Source organism: Lonchura striata, chromosome 4, assembly GCF_046129695.1.
Source record: "Lonchura striata isolate bLonStr1 chromosome 4, bLonStr1.mat, whole genome shotgun sequence".
Classification (NCBI taxonomy): domain Eukaryota; kingdom Metazoa; phylum Chordata; class Aves; order Passeriformes; family Estrildidae; genus Lonchura; species Lonchura striata.
Genome location: NC_134606.1, coordinates 9207257 through 9234824, shown reverse-complemented (window position 1 = coordinate 9234824; position 27568 = coordinate 9207257). Strand labels below are relative to the sequence as shown.

The 27568-nt window shown below is 42.2% G+C and overlaps 1 protein-coding gene across 1 annotated transcript; it reads left to right on the top strand.

Annotated features, from left to right (window-relative positions):
* Positions 1–9402: 9402 nt before the first annotated feature.
* TNIP2 (TNFAIP3 interacting protein 2) lies at positions 9403–16863 on the top strand. The gene is made up of 6 exons (XM_021550686.3): positions 9403–9852; positions 11911–12216; positions 13926–14009; positions 14547–14828; positions 15201–15320; positions 15820–16863. Exons 1-6 carry the CDS (start codon positions 9403–9405, stop codon positions 16099–16101), a joined length of 1524 nt encoding a protein of 507 aa, XP_021406361.1. The 3' UTR covers positions 16102–16863.
* Positions 16864–27568: the final 10705 nt, after the last annotated feature.

Genomic DNA, 27568 nt, shown 5'->3' with positions numbered 1-27568 from the left:
GCCTCTGCCTGAGGGAATCAGAGCCCTCTTGGGTAGCAATCCCTGTGAAGGCTGCTGCAGGAATAAACACAGTGATCACCCTGGGGATAACAGCACTTTGAATGTCTTGTGCCCTGTCAGAGCTACACAAACTTGATGTGACAGGTATCACAGCTGCCTTCTGGCAAAGCCATCCTGTAGCTGTTAGGCAGAGATGCTGGGAAATTTTCAAGGTGCTGCTCTGGCAGAGACTTGTTCCATTTGGCTTATATTGCTGTGCAGGAGATGTATGTCTGAGAATATTGCTGAGGTTGGAGATGTTATTCATAAATATGAGAAAAAGAGAAGCTGTGTAATCTTCTAGTATAGATTGACATTAATTGATGGGTAAACCTGGGAAAGACAAATTTTGTTTTCTGAGTATTATAAGCATAATTTTCTCTATTAGCAGGTTATGAACAAATTCTAACACTATTATTATCAGACATTACATCTTGAAAACTGCCTATTCTTTTCCAAAATGTTTTTAGTGTTTTTAGCTCAAAGATTCTGTGCTTCTTCAGCTCATAATATTTTGATATTATATGCAGCTCTGAGCAAACCTCTTGGGATCTTGTTGCTTCTGATGCCTTGAGAGGCTACCCAGAACAGAGGCTCTTAGACAATGTTAAAGGAATAAATATGTATTTATTAAAAGGCCTTCCAAGGATACACCTTGGACAGCACAAGAGCCAGGCTGTGGCTCCATCCAATATGGATCCCAGGTCACAAGTTTTCACACTTTTATAAGGTTTGGTCCTTTCACATACTGGGGTTAAATGTCCAATTACAGCTTCAGTTAATGAAGTCCCATCCTCTGAAATTGCTCTCCTCAATTCACTGTTTGTACTTTTTGGGCCTGAACCTGCAATGGTGTCCTTGGTTCTCGGGCTGGAAAAGGATTGTTTTGTCTGACTAAACTGTGAAGAGAACTTGCTAACACTTTACATGAAGTTCAGAGTCACACACTAATGCAGTACAGAATCTGGAAAATATGAAAGCTAAAATTTAAGGCATCACTTCAGGTCTCCTCATTCCAAAACAGAGAAAAAAAATTCTTTGCCTGATTTCATTCTATTAAATGAAAACCACAAGAGCCATGTAAATGCTATAAAATATCGGTGTCTTCCCCACCTCTGTTTGGGGTAACATTTGCTGTACTGGCTGTGGTTGGGATGGAGCTAAATTTCATAACAGCAGCCTGACCAATGCTGTGTTTGAATCTGAGCCCAAAGCAGTGCTGGTAGCAGAGCAGTGCTTTAGCTATTGCTGAACAGGGCTTGCACAGCCTCAAGAGAAGGCTGAGGTGGGCAGGACAGCTGCCCCCCAGTGACCCAAGAGATCTTCTGTGTCACTGAGCATCATGCTCAGCAGTCAAACGGGGGGGTGGTGGTGTGTCAGAACAAGCCATTGCTCAGAGGCTGTCTGGCCATTGGCTGTGGGTGGGAGGTGGTGAGTGATGCCTTCGCATCAGTTGTTTGGTTTCTTTTTCTTTTCTCTGTTACTAAACTCTCCTTACCTCAGCACACAAGTTTTGCATGCATTTGCCCCTCTGAATCTCTCCCCCACCCTGCTGGGGGGTTCTCACCTGCCAGCTGGGATTCACCCATCACACTCCTCTAGTATCTCTGGAAAGAAATAATGCCCAAAGCATGGCTTTCTTCTCAACAGCTAATCAATCATTTGGCTACTCTCACTATCACAAGTGAACTCCTCTACTCCACTTCCTTTAAGTTTACAAGAAACCCATAATTTTGCCTACAGGAAAGAACCATGAACCAAGATTCAGACTCATTATCTGGCAAATTCATAGCTTTTCTTTCATTCTGAGACACTTCCTGCATAGCTCACAGGAAATAAGAGATGAGGGTGATTATGTTTCATTATTTTTAAAGCTGTTGGGTCAGCTAATGGCCACACCATCATGTCAGAAATCTGATTTAAAAAAAAAAAAATACAAGGAGTTGTTTTATCTCTAAGGCCCAGTAATGTTGGTGCAAATGTGATATACAGATAGAATAGAAGCAAAGTTTGTAGGGAAAGACAGACCAACTGATCTGAGGAAGCAGAGATGATTCAAGAGGTCTTTGTTATTTTTCCAGGTACAGCAGAGGATCCAACAAAAACACTCATCCTCCAAATCTTCTCTTATAGCAACACCTATAAATTTTTAAAATATGTAATTTTAGTAAATACAATATTACGACAATATTATAATGTGCTCTCGGAGAAAAGGGAGTATTTCCAAAGTTGCTTACATGAAAATTGTGACTTTGGTGGAAATCCTTGAAATTCAAACCCACTGTTTCTGAAAACAGTCCTTTTAAAGGTGTCTATGTGTCTGCACACCCTGAAACTGGAACATCACAATTATACTAAATCTGACTTACTAACCCCCAAGTGAGCCACTATATAGAGTATTCCAGTGTAGAAAACATTTCTTATTTTATTTATGCAAGGCCTAACAGAATTAACTTTCTCACAGTGGACTTCCAAGAATTTCAGTTATAAACAGACAAGTATGTTAATTAAAAGGTCATAATGGGTCATTCTGTTGAACCAGTTTGAAGTCATTAACTTTGAGGTTTTCTCTAAAAATTAAGTAAGGATAAGCCCAGACTGATGTGATCTTCATTCCATAGACCAAAGACTTAATATTCTGCAGCATTTTTGTCTTTAAGGCATCTACAGCAATGTCACTATTGTCGGTACTGGAAGATTCACATGGCAAAGCAAATTAAGCTCTTACAAAACTTACTCAAGTCAAACAGCAAACTCAAGGGAAGAGACAGCAGAAATCAGTGTCAATCAATTCTTAAACTCACTCCATTAGATAGTGGCCTCTCTATTTGTTCAGTTAAATATATTAGTAGCTCTCATCAGAAACTTAAATAAAAACCATGCATCTAGAATCCCCTGTAGTATTTCCTCCATAGCTTAGGGCTAGAAGATAGTAAAGGTTTTGCCAATCAGCCATCTACCCTAAAATGTACATTAACCCAATAACAATTATAATATATTGCATAAATTTAAAACAATTAATTGGAAAAATCATTTAATGTAGAGCTGGAAAGATTTATTGCTGAAGACATAGGCATATTTCACTGTACCAGAAGTTCCTATGCCACCAGGTAGCTGAGACACATTCAGCCATGAAAACAGCTACAGTGGTTTTTTTTTTTCCCAGGAATTATCACTTTGAAGAAATACATTATTTTTTCTTGTGGTTTCCTGATTCTACGTTCTACAATCCATACCTACTTGCGTGTCCACATTAAACTAATTTATCGTGCTAAGGCTGAGAAGATACTGGCATGCAGGCTCCTCAAAAATACTATTTTTCCAGATTCCATTAATTCTGTTTGAGAGCAGAAAGTGTCAAAATGCTTGTCTGCTCAAGCATAACCAGTGACTGAGAGTGTGCTTACTCTGGCTTATAACAAAAACACACTTGAACAAGAGCTGAAGTTTTCAGTAGCTGGTATCTACATGGCATTAGTTCTTCACTTCAGTCTGAAAAGCACTACATTAATGACTTGAATTTAAAACTCTGCTGAAAACTGCTTTTCCCTTTCCTGCCAGGATGATTGATGGATTTTCTGCTTTACAGATGGAGCCCCAGAGGAACATAACTGTGCTGTTTCTTGCCTCTGAACTGGACATTAATCAGAATTTTAGGAAATGTTGCTATTTTGGTGAAAGAAGAATGAATGGTGTGGTAAGGACACTTCTACTTTCTAGTTCTAATTACTTAATTCTTCCCAACAATTCTTCCATATTATAGTTCTGAAACTATTTCATCACCTAGTACCAAGGACATTCTAAGAAGTATCCAAAGTTTCTTTTTCCTGATTTAGAATTCTAGTAGAATTTAATTCCTACGTAACTATGATTTCTTTTGAGGTTCCCAATAGTCTTAGGAAAACCTTTCCCTGTTATCCTTTAAAACAAACCTTTAAAATGAGACATTTAAATCAGAAATTTATCTAACCAAACTCTATAAGTCTGTTTGCTAAAAAGAACAAACTAAAGATCAAAAATGTTGAAACTGGTTTTGCTCTAGTTAGAATGAGTGGTCTTGATCAGAAACATCATGGACACCACTTTAGGAAGTTTCATTACATAATATTAATTCATTACATAATATTAACATATTAAACAAATCTGCAAACAGCTAAGTTTTTACCTGAAAACTTTTTGTTTTCAGTCTTGCAAGTGAATGCCAAGTACTTATTCAGAATTAATAATTTTTTCCCCTCAGTTTAAAATTGGCTGGCCTTTGAGGAAGGCTGAATAACAGAAATCAGAAAACTCACAATACTCTATATTAATCAAAGCAGAAAATCCATTTAATATATACAGAATCCACAAAAAGTCTGTAATATGAATCATATATTAAGAGTTAGGAAAGTATTTCCTGCAACACACACAAAAAAATTGTCTGCAGTATTTCAAATCATCAGATTTAGGAAAAGGTGTCCTATGACAACTACAAGCCAACATATCCTGTACTCCTCAACAGGAATAAATAGATGTGGGCAAACCCTAAGGTTTTATCCAGAACAAGCTCAAAGAAGAAACTTGCTTCTAAATAGGAGTGACCTAAGCCTGTAAGGAGAAAGCCTCCACTTGCTGAACACTTACATGCACCAGAGAGCTTTTTATGTTCTTGTGAATAGAATCACAGCTCAAAAAGCAGTGACATCATGATAAGGTTTTCTAAAGGAACAAGGAAACTGCTTGAACTTCTTGGATGCAGGGGCAGCATCAGCACTGCAAGAAATTCCAGTCTGCAAGGTCAGACTGAGGCAACTGGTACTGCTGTGCCATGAGCACACCAAAGAGAAACTGCAGAAGTGAGACAATGCAGGGGAAGCCAAAGCAGGGTCTGAAATACTGAACATACAGCCAGTAAGCACAGGAGGGTGAACTGCAGCAAAGACCCAAAGCATTGAGGAAAAACAAAGCATAGCAGAAAGCTCTTGCCCTGACATGGACACAAACAGATCAAGGACTTGTGACAGACCCAGACAAGAGTGTATCCAGCTTAGCCACTGACACCCTTATGGTGAGACTGAACCACCTTAGTCCACAGAAATATGAAAGAAATTCCTTTTAGAGAAAAGTGCTGGGACTGCTATGGATCTGACCAATGTCATGGCTTTGTATGGCTCATCCTGGTTATTTCAGCCTTACTTTGATTAAGAACAGGGCCCTGGGACTCTGCCCTCTGCATCAGAACACTTTTGGTTTTTACATCCTCCAAAAAGGCAAACTATGCAAAAACCAAAAACAAAACAACAACAACCCAAACAAAACAAACAAACAAAAACCCCACACCAAAAAAATACCTAAACAAAAAACCCCCAAAAAACAACAACAAAAAACCCCCACCAAAACCATCAGCACCACCACCATACCAACAAAGCAGGGAAAAATCTTACATTAGAAATAAATAGACCCCACTCTATTTTCCCTAGCTAAAGTAAATATTTTGATGTGTGTAAACAGAAACCAAGACTGAAAAAGTAATGTTTTGTTCCAAGTCAGAGCCTCAGTGCAGAGAGATGGCCACATATGTATATCACAGCAATGAGTTCATCCAGTTTTGGGAATCCTGGCAGCCCTCTGGCCAACCTCTCAGTGAGTTTGTCATTCCAGCAGTAAAATATGTCGAACATTGTCTCATCAGAACATCCAACACAGTGATGTATAGAGAGGATGTTTAGTCCTGCCCATGGAAGTACAAACATGCCTGCAGCTCATAATTATTGTTGATCTATGAGTCACAAAAGCACCAACATTTCAGTTGTTTAGCATGAAAATCAGATTTTTGGTCACACACAGAGCTCTCTGGCAGCATCTTATGTAGCAGGGAGTATATCAGATTATTTTGCAGGTTATTTTTCCCCCTCTTGCACTGCATGATCTACAGCAAAGGAATTTATTGGTGGGTTATTTTCAGCCTACAGCAGCCAGAGGATCACATATTAATTTCTAATAAGCTCTGTTTAGGTAAATTACCTCAAGACAATTCTAACTCTTTTTAAGTATCATTATGTCACAACTTACCCTCCAGGACAATTAGTGGTAACTTAAGACAATAGGGTAAACCACAGCTTGATTGGCTGAATGACATCTAGAGTTCACAAGTAAAAAATTACGATTTCTTACAAATTGAGCAGAGGTCACTATTTATAAAACGGCAGGACCCCTCCATTATGTTGTATACTCTTGTCCACGGATAATTACTCTTTTAAATACAAACGACTCACAAGACTTTCACCAATGCTACAGAAATAGAACTGCTACATTTAGATGAATTATCCTTACCCCAAACACATAACTCATGCTTAAAAATTAAAATTGAAATATATGTACATTTATGAACCTTTAATTAATCATACTGTTCACCGTTTTTATTTTCTGCTTTCCTAGAAGCAGCTTCACCTTTTGTTTCTAGGCAGTATCTAATCCCTTTTTTTCACGCATCTCACACATTATAATAAGTTGTGATGTGCACATAATTACTCATTCAAAACAGCTTTGTTAAGAGTTCTTTAACAAAATCTGAGGTTAAATTTTTCCCATATGGGTTTAATCACATCTATCCTGTAACACCCTACTGAGAAAAAGTTAAAGTGAACTTCACCTTATATTTAATGTTGAAACCAGTACAGTATGGAAAATAAAGTTTTTTTTCTTTATATTGTCATGCAGAGCATACCTGTTGTTCATACAATATTTAATAACCAATTATGATTGTGCAACCCAAAGAATAAGTGTGCCACAGCACAAACCAGCTGCTTTATCAGCAATCTGGGTAAGGGTGCAGGAAAGGCAATCCAGGAAAAGCCAGGTGCTAGAAACATGGCGAGATGTGACTCATTCTTTGGCAGCAGCTTCTTTGACTGAATTCCCAGGAATTCCTCTGCATTTCAGAAGTGACAAAAGGAAACAGTCATCGAAGGGCATTCCCAAGTACATGTGGGATTAGCTTCTTACTCAGCACTTACGTAGGTCAAATTTCCCTAAAGTCAGTGGTGTTTTCCTGGGGGAATGCTGGCTTCATCCAAGGCACCAGTAATACCAAATTTTCCATAAAATTAAGTACCATAAAATTAAGTAATGCTTAATTTTAAATAATTTACCATAAAATTAAGTAATGCTTAATTGTAATATACTAACACAATACTACAAAGGTAGCTATATTATAAAGGATTCGATTTGGCTGCTAACGAAATTCCCTGATGCTTGGTCTGAGGATATCACTGCCCTATCTGCAAACATGGGATGGCCAAATTTCCTTGTAGTTTGTGAATTAATTGGCAGGAAAACAAACAATTCTCCAGTACCATGGCTTTTTCATACATTTCTACAAAATATTTTGACAGCCAGCAAAAGCAGTCTTGCTCCAAATTCTTCAGTTAGCTCTGACTGCAACACAATAATGAAAATGTAACATGAAGCCTATGTGGTTTTTTCACTTTTCTTTCTAATGTACATGAAAATGACGGGAAAAGTACAGGTATTTTAAAGCAGGAACTTTCTTCACGGCAAAATCAGCATCTTAAGGATGTAGAATACCACTCTGTACGAGTAAAAACTAAAAAATTATATTCCCTCAACCTCCACACAGATTTTTCATTGTCCTAAATCCTTTGATACTTACAAAATTAGGTGAAATAGCAAATAAGCCAGGGACCTGTACCATAAACAAGTGCTTTACTCTTTTCTGTCACACAGGGGTCTCTGTGCAACAAGCTCCTATAAAAATCAGTTATATTTTTAGAAACAACTAAGCTAACAGACTGTTTTGAATTTATTACTCCCAATTCTTACTAGAATAATTAAGGTGACAAAGTAATGACTTTCCACCTCAAAAAACTTGATTAAATCACAGGATAATTCATTATAAGAGGAACTTCAGGAGGTCTTTATCCATCACCAGGGTGACTGACAGTCTCAACTTTGAAGTTCACCATCTTTTCCTTTCATCATGTTCCCATTCCTGTAAATTCTTCCACACAAATTAGTCTTTGCTCTCTTTTTATCCCGAGACCTGCCAACACAGGAGGCTGCTCTTTATCACATTGTCTAAAGTCTTTTCTTTTTGCTGCCTCCACCAGCAGCATGTGATGATTTCCACTTGCTGTATTTTAGGCACTTAGGCCAGACAAATCTCCCATGATTGTGCTGAACCTTAAGGCTGCACGCACACATGGAGCTCCATGTTGTACACATTATGATACACATGCATGCACATACATACAATAAATACTATTGCAAATCATAACCAAATGTAACCTGGGACTTATTCTTGTACTGGTTTAAGGCTCTTTCCTCCCACTTGGTTCCATCAGAAAGGCGACATGGACATAACTAAACCAATCCAAAAGACGCCTTCTTTCAGTCCAGCTTTCCATAGTCTATGAGTATGTACACCAGTGTTACTCCATGACAGGGATATTCTTGATTAACAAGCTCTGTTCTATGCTGCCAATAAAAAAGTCTTCCGCCACAGGGGCAGCCGGTGGGCAGCAGCTTATTCAGTGTGAAGCAGCTGATTTTGCTCTCATCAACTCATCCTCAGAGTACACGCACTGGTTGGTGATACGGATTTTGACGAATCTGAATTTTGGATTTTGGTGTCTTCGAGGTCTTTGCTAAGGAAAGACTCGTACACCTGGCCAGGTATGCGGCATGCGAGGGGGGACATGCTGCTCTGCCTGGGTCCGGAGCCATCCCCTCGCCAGCGATGCCGGCACAACACCAACAGAGGATTGCCAGAGAGAAGATATTGGCGTTTCTCCTCCTGCTGCCGCCGGGGCCGCTCGGGCAGACGGAGCGGGAGAGCGGAGAGCCCGAGGGTCGCCGCCAGCGGGGAAAGTCCCGCTCCGAGCCGGGAATTCCCGCAGCGGCGCCGGGAGGACGCGGCGCTCCGGGGCTTTCGCTCCGGAGCCAGCGCCGCCCGCCAGCCCCCGGGACCCTCCTGGCCCGCGCCGCCCCCCGGAGCCGCTGCCCGCGTTCCGCTCGCCCGGCCGGGATTCCCCTGCCCTCGGAGCCTCCCGCTCGCCCCCTCCCTCGCCCCCAGGTTTCTCCCCCCGCCCCCGGTGCCGGTTCTCCGGCTCGGCCCTGCCGGGGTTCCCCGGGCAGCGCTGCCCCCGGGGCCGTGTCCCGCTCTGGCCGCGGGGGAAACAGCTCCCTGCCCGCCCGGGGTTCTCCCCGGGGGCGGAGCGCCGCCCGGCCCGGCCCCGGCCGGAGAAAACAGCGGCGGCACGGGCGGGTCCTGCGAGCCCTTAAAGGGAGCGGCCGCCTCCTCCCCCGGCGGGGAAGGCGGAAGAGCGGAGCCGCTGCCTCGGTGCTGCTCCGCTGCGAGGTTTTATGCACCTGTCCGGGCTCCTGCTCGCCCTGGAGAAGGAACAGAAGGGAGCTGCCCCGGCCATGTGCTCGGTAAGCGAGGCCGGCAGCACAGACCCCTTGGTGACCCGCTTCAGGCAGGTGGAGGAGACGCTGGAGAAACTCCACCGGGAAAACAGGAGCTTGAAGAATAAAGTGCCTCGGTACAACGCGCTCTGCACCTTGTACCACGAGTCCGCGCAGCAGCTGAAGCACCTCCAGCTGCAGCTGGCGGCCAAGGAGGCGACGATCCGGGAGCTGCGGGGCAGCCTGGCCCGGCAGCGGCAGCCCGCGGCGCCGGGCGGGGATGCGGCGGCGGGCGCGGAGCCGGCCCGCTCGCTGGTGGAGAGCCTGCTGGAGCAGCTGGAGCAGGCCCGCGAGCAGCTGCGGGACAGCGAGCGGCTCTCGGCGCGGAGAGTGGAGGCGCTGAGCCAGGTAAAGCCGCGGGCGCGCAGGGAGCGGCGCAGCATCAGCGCCGCTTTCCGCGCTGCTCCCTCGGGAGCCGGGCACCGGGGCGGCTGCGGGCGGAGGGTGCGCCCGGAGCGCCCGCTGGGTGCTGCGAGCCAGCGCCGGCAGCGGGACGAGGGTTTGAGCCCCTTCGAGCGATGCCCGCTCCGGCCCCGGGGGCCCGAAACAACCGGCCCGTTTGTGTTCAAAGGGAGCGCCCCCTGCGTTCCCTTCAGAAAGGCAAACCATAAAATCTAAACCAAAAACTCAGCATCTTCATGCAACTGTTTTCAGAAGGAGAAAGAAAAACAGTAAAAAACTCGCTGAATTTATTAGATGCAACGATTTTGTTCTCAAAGATAAGGAGCCGATGCCACGAATTTTTCCGTTAAAGTGTTGTGCTTAAAGTGCTCTTAAAAATGGAATTTGTATTGACAATGAGGTAGCAGATTCATATTCGAAGAAGCAGCTGACAATTCTGGAGAGCTAGATTAGGGAAATCGGTGTCTTTCTTGAAAGAAAAAAACCTGAAAACTGAATCCCTCCAAATCCAGCACAAGTGCTGTTTTGGTTACTGTCATTAAGACTTCCCCAGGTTCAGTCTGAAATTCTCAAAGATTTTTAAAGTATGAAGTAATTTCAAAACTGACAGCAGTACTTAAAACTGAAACAAGCATTTTTGTCATAAGTAATCTCTTGACCTAAAGCTTATACAAAACATTTTCCATATATGACACTCACCTAAAATACATATTAAAAAGTTCATGTTTGGAAATTTGTTATAAGAGATGAGCTCACTGACACTTTGCAGACAGATGACAAACCTATGGTATCTGAACATATTTGAAAGCTGATGCTGAATATCTTTAAAGGGGAAGTTTAGCATTCAGCATGAAGCTAAAGAATGTAAATGCCAGTAATAAGAACAAGTGCTGTTTATCTATATCAGATGTTAATGTTCATGTCTTGAAAGAATAAAATGCTGTGCCCAATCAGAAGGCTGAAATAATTGGCACTAAATAATAACCAAATAAAGAAGATATTTGTGTGAAGCCAGAGGCCAGTGTGCTGGCAAATAGTGTTCCTAGTGATTTACAGCTCTATTAGCAGTCCTAAGAACTGGAATGATAGAGCTGGGATTGCAGCTGTCTCATGTCTGCACTTGCCTCCAGAGACCCTTGATTCTGGAGGAGCAGTGCTGCAGAGGTTTTGATAGCAGCACCTGCTGCTTCTTGAGGGTGTGTAAAAACCAGCTTGTTTGTGTACCAGGTCAGAACCAGTGCCTTTCAGGTGCATGGCACTACAGGTGGTTTGCACCAGTCACCAAGCAAACCCCTTCCTTCTCAGAACACCTGCAGAGATGTTAATGCAGTGTAGATGATCCCACAGAACTTCCAGTAGGACAAGGAGATGCAGAAACAAGATACACAGTTGATTCCTAGGGGAGTGTCAGACCCCCTCATGTACCTGGGAGGCAGCTGTGGCCAAACTAGAGCCACTGCTGCCACATGGATTTTATTTTCTGCTGGTTTGACCTTACCTTACCACTCCCATCCTTTCCTAGGTGGGAAAGTTGCTCTGTCTTGTCCTTGTGACAGTGCCAGGCAGTGAATACACTTCACTGGATTTGATTACTTTACAGTTCCTTTTTTTTCTTTTGAGGAAAATCTCTATTATCTGGTAGTTTAGTGTACAGGACCTGTAAGTATTTTTCAGTCTCCACATTTATTAATCTTAAATTACTTTGTTTCTTGTTTTTCTTACTGCTGTATAGTCATAAAATCTTCCTGAATTTTTGCTGCTTGTTCTCCATTCTACTGATTAGAAAGTGCTTGCATGGCTGCCTGAGCAGGTCTTCATTGATTGATCCAACAATTCCAAGGTCTTGTGATCATACAGAAATGAAATTGATTTAGTCTAGTTTTTAAGTACTTTGCAATGAATACAGGAGCTATAAGGAATTACTGCAATATTGAAGTCTGAGATAGATTTTGGCTTTTGACTTTATTTTGCTCTTAGATAACTTCCCCTCCCCCCTCTGTTTAGGAAGTGCAGAAGTTGAATCAGCAGCTAGAGGAGAAAAATGGAGAGATACAGCAGATGATAAATCAGCCTCCGTATGAAAAGGAGAGAGAAATCTTACGACTGCAGAAGACTTTGGCAGAGAGGGAGAAGGCTCAGGCCACCAGTGATGTTTTGTGCCGTTCACTCACTGATGAAACTCACCAACTTCAACGCAAATTAGCATCCACAGCAGAAATGTGTCAACATCTGGCAAAATGTCTAGAAGAGAAGCAAAGAAAAGAGAAGGGGAATTCAGATGACCAGATACCTACAGAAAGATCTAATCAGGTATTTATACAGCTACTGTGTGTGTCTTTAAAGTCTTATTAGCTTCTATGATGTTAATTAGAATATAATAGTTGTAACTGGGAAATGGCCCTTAAAATAATTTCATGCAGGGTGTTAAGACTGCCATGGCAATGGTAAATAATTCTGCATATCTGAAATTTAGGATGGTAGCAGTTGTTTACCACTTCAACTTTGGCCATCTCATCAACAGAGGCTTTTTTTTGGAGAGGAGAAGAACTTGAGAGGTTTTGTCCAGCCTCAGCAATTCCATGATCACAGTTCTTCCCTCAATACACAGGAGATAGTACCTACCTTATACCACCCCTGCTTCTGTGCAGCACTAGATGGTGCTGTGATTTTGAAGCTGATCTCTCCTGATAACTTGTTTAAGTATCAAAATCACAAAACAAAGTAGAGATATTTTAAAGTAGTATTTATATTAAGAACTCTGTAACATATGGTCTTCTTGGATCAGGATTTGGCTTTGCACACATAGTACAGACCTACAGAAAGTTGGTTAGTGGAATATGAGCCAAGGTGTCTTACCTTTTTTTTTTTTTTTTGCTCTGGGATTCCCCCTGGCCTCCTGAGCGCAGGGCAATGCTTCTCTTCAGGAGACATGTTTTTAAAAAAAAAGCTTCATAATAGCACAGTGTCAGAAATGCTACTGCAGGGCACAAAGAAACACCTGGATTTTGGTGTACTTTGCTAATGGCTGTTGAGGCTTCAGTTAAAGTTCTCAGCATGGGATAAGGGTAGATCATTGTTCTGTTTTTCCAGAAGTCCTGATGGCTGAGAGTCATTAATTAAACATTCATTAAAATTAGGTAACTCATTAAAACGCCATAAGGAAATAACATTAGTAGTGCTGTCTCTAGTAACAGATCAGAGCAGTGAGTAGGGTGCTACAGACAGTTCTCACAAAAATGAATAATTCTGACTTATGCTTTTACTGCTACACGGTGGTAATGCTGTTTTCCACATGACCACTCATCTGTGCTGTTGTGATGAACTCTGTACATACTCATGTCTGCTTTGTCAAACATCCCAAAAGTGTTTCCAACGAAAACTTACATTAAAGTTACTTGTAAGAAATATGGGTTGAGTAGATAGAAGAAAAAAGGATTTTTAAGGGACTTGAAGGATTTGGCATTATCATATCTAAAGTGTAATTGACAGACAGGAAACTTGATTGACTTTGATATATGCAATAAGAAGCTAACCTTGTACAGTGGGGACTTCCCTGTTGAAGAGGAGAAATTTCAGATGCCATTACTAGCTGATTCTAGGGAATTTTGCACAAAAGTGTTCTATATTACTCACGTACACCGGGGTTTTTTTTAAGCAGATGTCACAGCTGTAAAAAAGGTATCATTTTAGTCAATTATTTAGCAAGCAGGGTTTTTTCCCCTCAGTAATTTCTTCCTAGTACTGGCCAAAATTGACAGTAATAACAAAGCAAGATGAAGGCATATCTGTGCCTTTGTCATGTATTGTCCCACTCCAGACAAGTATTGTAAAGAATTTGTGTAGACTCTTAAATGCTGTTGTCATGAGGTCGATTTCATAGCAGTACCAAGGCTGTAAAAACCTAGATGTACGTCATTACATATTATATAAAAAAAGATTACTTGCAGTTAACAGCACAGCCAAACAGCATCTGAGATTTTTATGTTGAAGTAACACCTAACTTTATCTGAAAATTACAGCTTTTAGACAATGAAACTTCACTTCAAGCTCTTATCTGCAACTTACAAGAGGAAAACAGGATGTTAAAACAAAAAGTAGCTCATGTGAGTACTTTCATTTTGTTACAGATTAATATTTGTTAAGTATTTTGTATTAGAGTAAATTTGAAATAGATAAGGTCTGGTTAATCTAATTACATGCCAATTACAAAGCAAGATAGTTTTTCTTAGTCCTTTCAACACAGCACATAGTTTTTGTTCCCTTAGCTGAGAACAACTTACTATATAATTTCTAACATACTGGATTTTTGTTGTTAAAAATGCAGTGCATAAGAAAATTTTCATGGTTCTTCCATGGATCAATATTCCACCCCAGAAGAACAGCACTAGGCCCATTAGACCCTTCCCTTTCCACATTATTTAATATTGTCCCTTTGGACTGGGAGATGGGAAGGCTGCCCATGAAGAGGCTGCACAATCATCTCCTGCTCTCCTGTACAGTGACTTACTCACCTCAGGGGTCGAGTCAGCATGTTACATTATCCCCTAGAGAATTTTGATCCTGCTATTGTAGACAGCCTATGAAAGCTTTGGAAGTTTGTGTCTCCCTGTTCTTCATGCCTCTGCTGGATAAACTTTCAGGTGGAAGATTTAAATGCAAAATGGCAGAAGTACGATGTGAGCAGGGATGAGTACGTGAAGCGACTCCACTTGCAGCTGAAGGAGATGAAGTCACAGCTGGAGCAGCACCACGGAGGAGCTCCAGCACCAAGGAATTCTGACATGATGCACAAGGAGATATTCCGGTTAAACAAACTACTGGAAGAAAAAATGAATGAGTGCATAAAAACCAAGAGAGAACTGGAAGACATGAAGAAGGCTAGTGAAGGAGATAAAGAGCGCATACAAATGCTGGAGCAACAGGTTATTAAGTTTCTTTTTCCTAGAGATGGGAATTCTTAGTTTCTTCCCAGACTACTGAAGTCCATGGGGAAAAAGGAATTTCTTTTTGGACATTTGCCTGTCTGTGCACGTTTGGCTATACAGATACTCAACAACACAGATTTAAAGGAAACTCACTACTTAAAGAACCCCATGCAGTTCTGCTGGCTTTAATACACAATCTGAAAGATCTGTAAAAGAAATACAAACACCTTTGAAATAAATACACATACGATAGGGAAGATAATACTGAGATGCTGGGAATAAGTAAAAAAGGAATCATAGTCTCAGCTTTTCAATCTAACCTGCTAATACTCTAATGTATAAAATATTAACATAATCATTCTCTTTCAGGTCCTGGTTTATAAAGACGATTTCACATCTGAGAGATCAGACAGAGAACGAGCACAGAGTAAAATACAAGAACTTCAGGCAGAAGTTGCATGTCTGCAACACCAGCTAGCAAGAAGACAGGTAAGAAAGCAGCATGCTCCTTCTTTAATTTAAGCATGTCAAAGGATTTGGGACTAAAATATACTATAAAATATATTTTAAAAAATCTTAGTATTTCTAAAACAGTTTCAGCTCAAAACAGTTTCAACAGCTATCAAAAACTTAGATTGTTTCATAGTTAGTTCTGGTGGAGATGCTTCAGAGTTCAGATGTAATACCCCTTTCCTGTCCCTTTTTCTTCTACTTTTGGATCAACATAGACAGGATGAATTCTTAGAAGGCAGAGGACAGCCATGACTCTTGGCATCTTTAAATTACCACACTGGCTGTATTCTATGTTTTCTACAAACCTTCTTTACAACAATATTAATAGCACTGCAAAAACTGATTAATAATTTATTTATTATACTCCTCAGATAAATATTTGAGTGGTGTTTCAGACATGGTGATAAAAATACCACCCATTAAAAAAAAGTATTTTTGTTGCATCTTTTTCAAAAGCTCTTCTTTCTCTTTCTAGGACTCAAGAGACACAAGTAGTCATTTCAGAGTTCACGCTGGTAACCAAAATCATTTGTACGTTCAGACGAATGTCGAACACCTACGAGGCAACAGCCCAGGCCAGACAGGCACGAGAAGAACAAACTCTCAGTCTGAACAAGCTTCTCCTCCTGGGGACAATGGAAACCTGGGATCTGAAGGCAGGGCACAGGGTGAACTCAGATGTCCTCATTGCATGAGGTTTTTCAGTGATGAACACAGTGATGAATTCCTCAAGCACGTTGCTGAATGTTGTCAGTGACCACAGGATGTGAGGGTGTAAGTCAATCACTACTTTTATAGACATAAAACTTGCTCTATACATGTATCTCCTACAGTCCTAAAACAGAGTAATTCAAATGGAGAGCTCTGGGGAATTAGGAGGATGAACAATACCTACCTCTTGCTTGATTTTGCCTTCTCTTCGACTGTGTGAAGGGCTTCAAGAGAAAGCAAAGTGTTTGCCTGAAGAATTATTTTTGACAGCTACAAGGAAGGCAAGTGTAATGGAGATTCTACTACAAACTAAACTGAAACCTACAGTGGTAGTTTAGCTTCAGAGTGCAGCTTGACTTTATCTAATTCTCTACCACAGTCTGATGGCTTGTGAAAAAACTTACTGAACTTGAAATTTTCCTCCTCTTCCAAAAAATGTAGGCTGAAGAACAGGAAGGAATATATTGGCAGAAGATAGGAAAAATCCTATTGTGCTTTATCCGGATTAAAAGCGACAGTATTTTCTTGACTCTTGAGGGTGAACTTTCAGACACCTGATCTGAAAATCCTTCTGTTTAACTGAAATCAGAGGAAGTGAAGAAAACATAAAAGGGCTGGTTATTGACTAAAACTAGCCTGCCATTTTTTGCACAGAAACAAGGTACAGGGATATTTATATTATCTGTGCCATAAGTATCTATCTTACAGATTTGTAAAGGTGTATTTGTGTAATTATTGTTTGTATTCCTATTTGACCTAAGGATTATTTTTATAATAAAAGTGATTGTGCATTTGCTTTACTACAAAAGGGGTCCAAAAATCTCTTTTGGTGTAAATATTCACATGTGCAATAGCGACTATACTAAGGGCTAATTAAATGTCAGGGTTTCACATGAGTTATTTCATTACTTTAGTGATAACCAGCTTCTCAGACTATTTTCAAATACGTTGAAAAAAAAATCACTCCTCATTTCTGAGTGGAAGATTGACATTTCAGAGGCACAAGAACAAATTTAACCCCCTACCCTGCCACACACATGTGACTATGTCAATGCTAACCTGAATTTTTTCTTATCCTTTCTGCACTTGAAAGAGCTTCAACAGATAGCAGGGGACTATTTTAAGAAGGAGTATCAGCAATTTAAGTGTACAAATATAAGAGTGCCACAGGTTTTTGCAGTCTTAGCTCCAGGTGAAGCTGAAATAGTTTTCTCACTGTGTCAGAGCAAGAGTTAAGGATGGAACAGAAAGTAAAGGCCTAGTGCAACCACGGCACTTCATAATTAAAGAAAACTTTGTGTAATAACACTTCTGTCTTCTGCTTTGTTTTGTGCCCTGTTCCACACTTTAAAAGAAATATGGATTTTTTTTTTTTTTTTCCTGGATATTTCCTTTTCAGGATCCTGTTGCAGCCCCAAAGGAAGATGATGGTTTATGCCACTCTTATCCTAGGTGGGATATTACCAAAAGCAGTGCCTGGGCCCTTGCATGCAGCAATGGTTACTATTAATCTCATCTACAACTGACTGCAACATTGTCATTCACTACCAGTTTGCTCTTCCCAACACAAACATGCAGAAAGTTTTGGGGTTTTTTTAGTGACAATGTTTTACACTGCCTTTTAAGGTCTTAGAGATCAGATGTAGCCCAGAGAATATAAGCTGAGAAACATGATTAAACTTCCTGTGGCATAAACTAATCTTACTTTTTTGACTGTTCTCATTAGACAAGCCTGGTTTACAGCTTCAGCGTTCATCAGTATGATAATGCCAGTGATTGATACAGCAAAACAGGGACTTGAGTTTTGTACTGATTCACACAAGACACTTTAAAAAACAAACAGAACAGTAAAGTAAGTTAGGTCTTGGCAGTACCTTTTTTTAATTGCATTGAGATGATGACTGCTTTAATATATATCAGAACCTGAAGTCTGTGATAGATTTCCTTTTATGCTAATCTCTGTGGGTATAGTTGGATAGACTGACCTACAATAAGAAATAATAATTTCTAATAAGAAATAGATGCGGGAATTAGGAGAATAAGCAGTACACAAAAAATGAATAATGCCTATTCTTGTGGATTTAAATTCAGTGAACTAGTCCCTAGTCAAAGCAGAGGTTAGTTTCACACTAATCCTGTAAAAGGAGAGCACTTCAGTGCTGGGAAACTTGAATATACCTCCAGCAAGGACAACACTGGATCAACAAACAAAAACAGGTGAAGTTACAGATCAAGCCCAGATTACAGCTACCACATGAAACAAAAAGTGCAATAAATGACGACTGGCATTTGACTACCTGTGGCATAAATCTAGGACAGATCTGTTGGTTTTCTGTACAAAAATGCCTTTCTTCAGAGCTGTTTAACTTCACCTCCACTGAGGTTTTTGGGATTTTTTCCCCCCAGCTGGTATAAAGCATGACTATTTCTTGTTCTGGCTTAACCAAGAAATGTTACACTATGAAGAACTACCACTGTCTTACCTGCAAATATTTGTTTCAGATGATGGGCCATAAACTATTGCTCCTAAGAAAAGTTGTCTGTTATGCAGTGCTTTGACTTTTACACCAAATTCACTGGTAGGTCTCTTGACAAAACATGACACAATCTTTACCTGCCCCCACCTCACACCAAGGCATCCCCAGCAACTGCCCCTACCTTCACGAGTCACATCTCTCAATTTATAGACCAGAATGCATAAAGCCTGTCAGCTCCATTATCCCAACTGAAGTGAAAGTGCCTGTGAGTTTCCAGCATTTTTGAACCCTTTAAATTATTAAAAGTTCCTTCTGGCCTCACACTGGTGTTCTTCTTGTTGGATGTTTGTCCAGAGTGTCTTGCTTGGTTCAATAGCAACAGAATCACAGAATAATGAGGTTGGAAGAGACCTCTAAGATCATCAAGTCCAACCCATGCCCTAGCACCTCAACTAGACTACAGCACCAACTCAGCTTCTTTCCTAAAAGAAAGCAATAAAGGCATAATGAGTAAGAAAGTAACTGCATGCAGTGAAAGGAGCTTCAGTAGCATAAACTTTGTGAACTTTTATTATCCATTGGTACACTTGTTCACTGAAACATCATCTGTAAAACTGCAGAAAGACATCCTTACACAAGTGATTGTTGAAATCATAGAGAAAAACTGTCTGACTGTATGGATGGGGCTCAGTTCCTCATTTGCTGTATTGGTAACAAAGGCACCCAAGAGAAATGAACCCTGTTTTCAGGCAAAGTTGATGCCTCTTTAGGCTTCTGTAGATCTCTCATTCAGGCAAGCCCTGCCTGTACTGGAGTGGCATGCCACTACCAGACAGAAGGCAGACAGAAACACTGCAGTTCCACAGAGGCTGAGAGCAGGCAGGACAACTGCTTCTTCTTGCAGGCATGTGTCTTAACATAGTAAAAGCTGCCAAGATGGATTTGTCCAATTACCTTCATGATTAGTCCCTTCTCCTAAAATTTCTCCTTTGCCAAATGAGTGTTCCTCAGTTTTGCTCTCCAAACTAACCTGAGTCCAGACCCAGGGCAACTCAGCTCCTGAAGATCTGTCTCACTTCACCAGCAATGAGATTTTCAGACTGTATAATCTCCAACTGCTGGCAAGCATGTTCTCACATCTCCTGGACCTAATTATAATGCACTTTGCTTGGGATTTTAAAGTAAAAACTGTTTACTAATAACCATGCTGGTTGCCATGCAGAAGTGGCACACAATCACGACAGCAGCTGTAGGCAACACTGACTCACTGCATCTTAGAAAATACAAATGCAAGAAGCCTCAGAAGTTGGTCCCTACCCCAAAAGCCCCAAGGGAAAAAAGATCAATCAACAATAATGGTCTTTCCTGTAGCATGGGCAGTACAGAGCCTAAAAGGTTTCTCAAATAATGTGCAACTTCTAAGTCCATGTCTGCTTCAGGCTTCAATGATTTAGGATGTCACATCTTTTAAAATAAACCTTAAATGATGCCTCAAGATACATGCTCACTAATAATAAAACCAACTACAAGAATAAAATTTGTTCAAGAAGCAGATACCTATGCTCTATGCTTTTTTTTTAAACTTCCATTTCCTGTGGCTTTGCTGCATGTGTATATATAGAAAGCAAGGGAAATTCCAAACAAGATGCCACACCATTATACTCAGAACAGCAGTGCTTCTCATTCTAAAAAAGGGAAGTCTCAAATGCTTTTTCTACAAAATCTCTGTGAATTCAAAGTATGCTGTAGTAATATTTCATAGTGCCATGCCCCAGTAGCTATCAGCTGGGACACAGAGGGTGTTTCAGCTGAAAACCTAAAGTGTAAGAAATGCTTATGAAGCACTAGGTCAGCCCAACAGGACCTCAGCAGAGCAGTGGGATATAAGGCTAAGCACTCCTGCCTTCTTACCTGATGCCTAAAATTCTTCTCTGAGGGCAGAACACAGCCCAGCACCCTCACTGAAGCATTCCCTGGAGCAGCCTGTCCTGGGGGTCAGGGCTCCAGCAAGGTCAGCTGGGGATTTACAGGGTGCTGCAGGAACTGCTTACACAGGAGCTCCTGGAGGCACCAACCATCCCGAGTGGCACAGCACTTGTGGCTCCACTCCCACTGCTGCTCAGTGTGTTATTACCCTTTCTCATTAGTCCACTTTTTACTCCTCCTTTTACACTTGCTGGTAAGAAGCTGCTGCTGCAGGAACACTCCACAGTATGTGAAGGGTGCATGGTGCTGACAGGGGCCAACAGCCTCCCTCAGGAGCTTGAGATCTTTCCATGGCACATGGGGCTCTGGTATGGAGAATACTGAATCAGATGGGGGGTTAAGAGACAGCTGATTTTGAATGGGTGTTTTTGGTGCCTTCTAGAAGTGTGTACTTCACCACACTCATTGCCTCACCACCCTTCCCCAGACCAACCCTCCAGCACATCTTCTGGAGACCTGGCTGTTGGCTGGGCTGAGCAGGGCAGCTGGCTGCTCATGCTGACCCCCATCTCCTCAGAGTCACAGGAACTCGCCTTGCCTGAGGCTTTCACCCTCTCATTTCTGAAGGAGTGGGAGGGAATAAAGAGCAGTGGGACCCTTCTTCCCCATCTTACACTCATCAAATCTGTCTTCAGACAGAAAGGATTTTAATTCTTCCTTTTTTTTTTTTTTTTTTTACTCATAGGCAGCTATCTTGGTTACACACACAGGCCCTTTATAGAGAAGGGGCAACAGGCAGCCTGGTGTATGCCCCAGCAGCTCTTTGGCCAGCACTGGAACACCCTATGCCTTGCTCAGCTTCTTGGTTCCTGCTGCAGCCATGCATCCTTCAGCCATGTCCCAAAATTCCCCTGCACAGCCCAAAAGGGCACATCTGAAGGAACAGTGAGTTTCTCACTTCCACAGCAGTCTGGACTTGGGTGATACCCAGTTACCTTCTCTGCTGAGACCATCCACTATAGGAACAGGGCCTTGATGGCACCAAGGGCAAGGTGATGAGCTGTCATCTCCCTCCAGCTGTGTCCCCACAGCCCTCCCTGGGCTGTGCCAGCTGCAATTTCAACCAGCCAGCCACCTGCACCCACCCCCTGGGCCCCGGGCTGGGAGGAAAGCCACAGGCACACAGACCAGCCCTGGGAGCAGCCCCACTGTGGCTGGTCCTGCTCACAAAACCCTGTTTGTTTCCTGCCCAGTGCAAAGCAGGAAGGGGGTCTCAGAGGATGCTACAACAGGGCAGGGGCTCCATTTCTTTTAGGATTGTCAGGTGGGGAGGTGAGAGATGCTCACATCTTGGACTAATTGAGCCCAGCTCATACAACAGGGAAAATGAGCAAAGAAAGGAGCTCAGACACCCACAGAAGAACCAGCCCTCGTTCTATCACTAGCACATCTCAGGGAAATTCAGACCTCCAGGGAGGCATGTAAAGGTCCACAGACACTTGAGGAAAAAACATCACCTACCAAGACAAAGTGGGACCTGGTGGGATGTGAAGTGACTCATGCACACACAGCTGAGCACAGTCCAATAGAGCATCCTACTCCTCTTTCCCACCACCTGAGCTTGCCCCCAGAGATGCAGATCTAATTTAGTGATCCTCAGCTTCTTTTCTGACCTCAGCACCTGCTCCACCTTCTGCAGGGCCTGTTCTTACCTCCCCAGGTGGAAGGACAGAGCTTGTGCCACTCCCAAGGAAAGCAGGCAGATGGGAAGCAGACATCTCTGGAGGAAAAGGGCCCTTCCTTTGGTCCTGGCTGCTGTCATAAGGGGTGTCTCTATCCTCCAGTCTCTCTTTTCTGAGCAGACCACTTACCCATTATCTGAGCCCACTTTTGCCCTATTCCAATCCCAGTCAAACACAAAAATGGTTCTTGGGGATTCACCATCAGTTCAGTGTCACCCAGGACCTGTGACACTGGCCAGCCCAGCTGAGTGCCTCTAATCACCAAGCACCAGGCAATTTGCCCTTCTTGCTTCTTCGAGTACCTCTTCTATTAAAGTGATGAGTGGTCACTGAGAGGCATTTCAGCACCAGCAGCAACATCATCACTTTCCCCTGTGGCACTTTCTCAGGGCCAGTCTTCTTGCAAGAGAGACACTGCAAAATAAACAGGGCACAGCTGGGGCCTGCTTGGCCCAAGGGGGAGGGATCTCTGATGGCCCAGGAGGTTCCTGTCATGTGCAAGCCAGGAATGGAGAGGATGGCTTTGACTTGCCACTGAGCAGAGAGGGTATGGAAAGGGGAATAAGTTATAATTTGTTTGAAAGAAACACCAAGGCAAAGATATGGACTAGACCAGGGCGTTCTAGAGAATCAAGTCTGTGGCTGAGACCAGGAACCAATGTGGGGTGCAGGCAGGCTTTCCCCTCCCACACAAGATCTATCCTTTGATAACCAAGTACGGAATCCCCTAAACTCTCGGCATGGTGACAGCTCCAGGGGACAGTGGAAAAAATTGATGAGCATAACTACTTCGTCACCCAAAGAATGAGTGACAGCTTATTTTGTGAACTGTTTTTAGGCTTTGTTTTGTTGCACCTACACACATTGGTTGCATGGCACCACACCCCCTCCTTCAAAATGTCAGAGTCTTCAACTCCTAACAATAACCACTGAGGGGAAAATAGTGTGTGCTGGCCAGGGTAACTCCTGTGCAGGGGGGATTGCACTGGTCTGGCCTTTCTCCTCAACTCAGGTTGCACCCACCTTGTTCTAAGTTTCCCTCTGGTGGTATGTCCTTTGATTGACAGTGGGCAAATATTAATTTTTACCTCTGTGGTTTCCAGGTAACTCTCTCAGGGAAAGTTTACTGGAGCTTTAATCTTCCTGAAATGGCAGCAAGACTGAATAACCACTTCCTCTCAGCACAGCTGAGGAACTTGAAACGTGCAGTTGTTGCAAAAGGGTGTGAGGACACTCTCCCTCCTGCCTCTGCCGTGCTCTCCTGCGTGCATCAATGTCACTTGTTACACACACTGGGCAGCAACAAGGTTGGGAAACACTTGAGCAGTAAAAGCCACTCTGACAGCTTGGAAAGGCAGGCCAGTGCTACCTTTTACTCTTCCCTGCAGTCAGCTTGGGCCTTTGCATCCCCAGTAGCTGCCAACAACCTAGATCAGGCAGTCACCATAACCTGTACCTGAACCTCTTCCATAGCCTGGGCAACTGAATGATTTTTGAGCCAAGCCACAAAAGAATGCCTGCACTATATGTACTTGCAGATATTTCTGTTTTGTTGCAATAATGCAAAAACAAATAGGAAGAACAGAAAATAACTTGTAACAGGTGTTCATAAAACTGATCTCTTAGGTTGCTTCTGTAACCACAGGGGCACATACATCCACAGAAAAGGGGCCCAATGTCTATAAGAAGTTGGGCATGTGTAACCCTTCAGCAGTTCTTCAGAATCTTTGAGCAGCCCTTTTCAAGCTGGGGTTCATGTTCTTAAAAGTGTTACTATTAAAATGGCTCATGTTTGAATGACTTTTGAAGTTCCAGACTCCTCTATGCAACTTTCTACTTGAGGAGGGCAGAGAGCTCTCACTTGTTTAAGTTCTCCTTGTCACTTCTTAAGTGACAGCACAGGGGCAACCCTGAAGTGTTTCTAGAGATGGTGCTAATACAAAGGAGAACAAGCTTTGTGCAAAGAGTGCAGCTGTTTTGACATCATTCCAAGAGACAGCCCTGTAGTTTAATGGAAAAAGCCCTGAGCTGGATGCACTAAAAATCTCAGCCACAGGTCACCTGTACAAACACTTAATATTGTCACAAGCTACAAACTCCAGTGAGGCTCTTTTTTCCATAGTTTTCCACATTACATAACTGTTTATCCTCCCCTGGTTCTATACCCAAGTTCTCTTAGCCAGCTTTTGCCAGGACCAGCAAGTTCCCTCCACTCGCATTTTCTGGCAGCCACAGATTTGATGTACCCAGGCTGAAGAGGCTACTCTGGGGCTTGATGCACTGCTGTAGTTTAAGGCTGTGCCCACATTCAGAGATAGCATACTTAAATAATTACAGTGATCATGCAATGTTTTAAGTACACTATAAAAATAACAAAAGATAGAGCCCCACCACCTTTGAAATCTATATTGACTAAAAATCCCAGCTATAGAACAGATAGCAAGTCTCCAGCACACCCAGCCCCATGCTATCACTTGTTGTCCACTAACAGGATGTGGTTCAACACATGCCTTACTCAATATATATCAACACAACATTAATAGCTATTTCTAAGCAGGCATGCTTTGAATAGTGAAAGTTCAGCTACAAATGAGTTTAGGGAGCACCTGCAGTGAGTTTAGGGAGCACCCGCAGTGGCAGCACCACCTGCAAGTCACCAACAAGCTGTTGAGGGCTTCAATGCACCCAACCAGTACAACCTGTAGCTACACAGTTGTTTATTCTGGTGCAATTACTCCAGTTCCTGATGCAATGGCTCATGAGTCAAGATGAATCTGATCTACACAAGAGGCTGACCGTCAAAGCAAGTAACAAATTCAGATTCCAGAGTAAGCAGTCCTTCACATTTGAAAGCCAGAATCTCTTCCAAGTAACATCTGTGGAATACAGGTTTGGAAAATACCACTTTGTGTGTCCTGGAGTTTGGAATTTCCACTCCAGCTCTGCCAGTGAGAGGTCAAAGAGGGAAAAGGATAATATAAACACAACAAAAGGCTAAAAAAGCTTATGGATTTGGAAGCCAAGACTGACCATAAAGGAAGGGATTTCTAGGAAATAAGCAGCAGAATATCTTTTAAGCATCCATTAAATCAATAATGGAAAATTCTGCATGCATGCAAGAGTACTTCAGAGAAAAGGACAAGGGCATGGAGCCAGCACCTAAAGGAAACACAGAAAGAAACTTACTGGAACTTCTGAACAAAGACAACAGGTCTAGGCATGAATTATATGCCTGAGCCAAATTTACAACTATCACAGTCAATGGAAAGTTTTCAAAATCCACAGAATAGCTGAGCTTGGGAAGGTGTGAAGATCATGTAGTTCTACATCCCCTATTCAGAGCAGGGTCAGCTAGAGCAGATTGCCTGGGGCTGTGGCCAGTTCAGGTTTTGACTATCTCAAGGATGAAGAGTCCACAAAGTCTCTATGCAACCTACTTCTGGTTCAATCACCCTCACAGTAAAAAAGGTTTTCCTTATGTTTAAATGAAATTTCGCATTTCAACTTGTGCCCCCTTGTTCTCTTGTTTTGTCACTTGATACCACTGAGTAAAGTCTGTATCCATTTTCCACACTGCCCCCACATCAGGTATTTAAATGCATTTGGAAAATCCCCTTGAGCCTTCTCTTCTACAGGTTGGGCAGTCTCAACTTTCACCTCTCCTTGTTTGATGGATGCTCCAAGCCTGAACTATCCTGGTGGCCCTTGGCTGGACTCTCTGCACTCTGTCTCATACTGGGGAGTCCAGAACCAGACTGCTCCAGATGTGTCTCACTGGGCCTGAGCAGAGGGGAAGGATCAGGAAAGATCATCTCCCTTGGCATGGCGGCAGTGCTCTGCCCAATAGCTGCCACCTTCAGTACAAGGGACACACCACTGGCTCATGTTCAACTCAAGACTCCTGCTTAACCTGAGCTTGAGCTGTTTGGCACTGGTCAAGAAAGGGAGAAATGAGTCTATGTTTTATCCTGTCCCTCCTCTCTGACCTAACTCTTGAGACAGATTTAATGTATTTATTTATTAACTATCACATTCAAAGTATTCAAAATCTACATAAATAAATAACCCATGGAGGTACAGAGGAGACACTAAAACTTCAGCTATAACACTAGACAAAAACCCTTATCTCAGCAATCAGTGCTGAATAATCAAGAAAAATGGCACACTTAGCATGGCTTTCAAAACAAGCACTTCTGGAAATGTTTATAAGAAAGATGACACAGTCCATTGTTGGCAGGGATGGATGGCAAAGAGGAAGGAAAGAAATCTTCCACTTAATTTTGGCAGACCACAGAAATTCCTCAATTCAAATGCACAGGCTTATTTTGAAAACTCAGCTAACAGACTGATAGAAAATGATAGAGCCTTGAAAACTGGGAGGTCTAATGCAGGGCCCCATTTTATAGCTAAGGTCCCCTAAAGCACAGCAAGTTAAGATCCTGATAGAACAATTTCACTACATTAGACTGTATGTCTGAAACTCACAAGTGTCCACGCCACATTTAGGACCCTGATATTAAACTGAAAGATGAAAGCAAAAACGAGGACTTGGACCCTGCCTGAGAGAAAAGGACTGAAACCTGATAGAAGTGCAGAGTTCCTGCTGTTCTTACCAAAGTCAGCTGATACAGAGCAGAAAACCCAACACAACAAGTGATAATAAAGGACCAGGAATTTAAACTAGGGATTCATGGGATACATTATGTTTTTCAAAGTTACTAGGCTGCTGCTAATCATAAAAAAGTTTATGATAAAAAAAAACTGGTTGGATTTTTTAAATTCCCAGAGAGAATCAATCTTGTTTGGGAAGTAATGGATGAAACTCCACAAGCCCAGAAAGGATAAACATCTTAAAAATGACAACAAACTAACTTCAATCTCCCCTCAAAGGAACTAGCAGATGATTTTTAGGTGCCTACCTGACAATAAGGAGGTGATTTATTCTTGACAAATTCATGTTGGCTGCTATTCATGGTTGAAATGCTGTTTCTTTCCTCCTTTTTCAGTGTAAAAACAGTTTCTGGTGAGCAGAAGAAAAACAGTAGATTTTGTGAAATATAATGAGAGCTTCAATGCCTTTTTCACATTACCCTTCAGTAAGTAAACTCTGAAAAACATTGTCTTCAGGGGTGCAAAAGCTGATATGGGTGAATATACCAGTAAGGCTCCTTAAACATTGGTCCTGAACATAACAATGAGATATTTTCATTATTGCTTGGGGATGGGACAGAGAAGATGTATTAAACACACATACAGATCCCAAATGCAAATAAGGTGCCAGTGCATAGGTGAAAGGAGTCAAAATGACTTTGGCAAATAGATGGTTTGGAAAAAGCTGGCAATTCAGCAAGTACAGACACAAATTTAC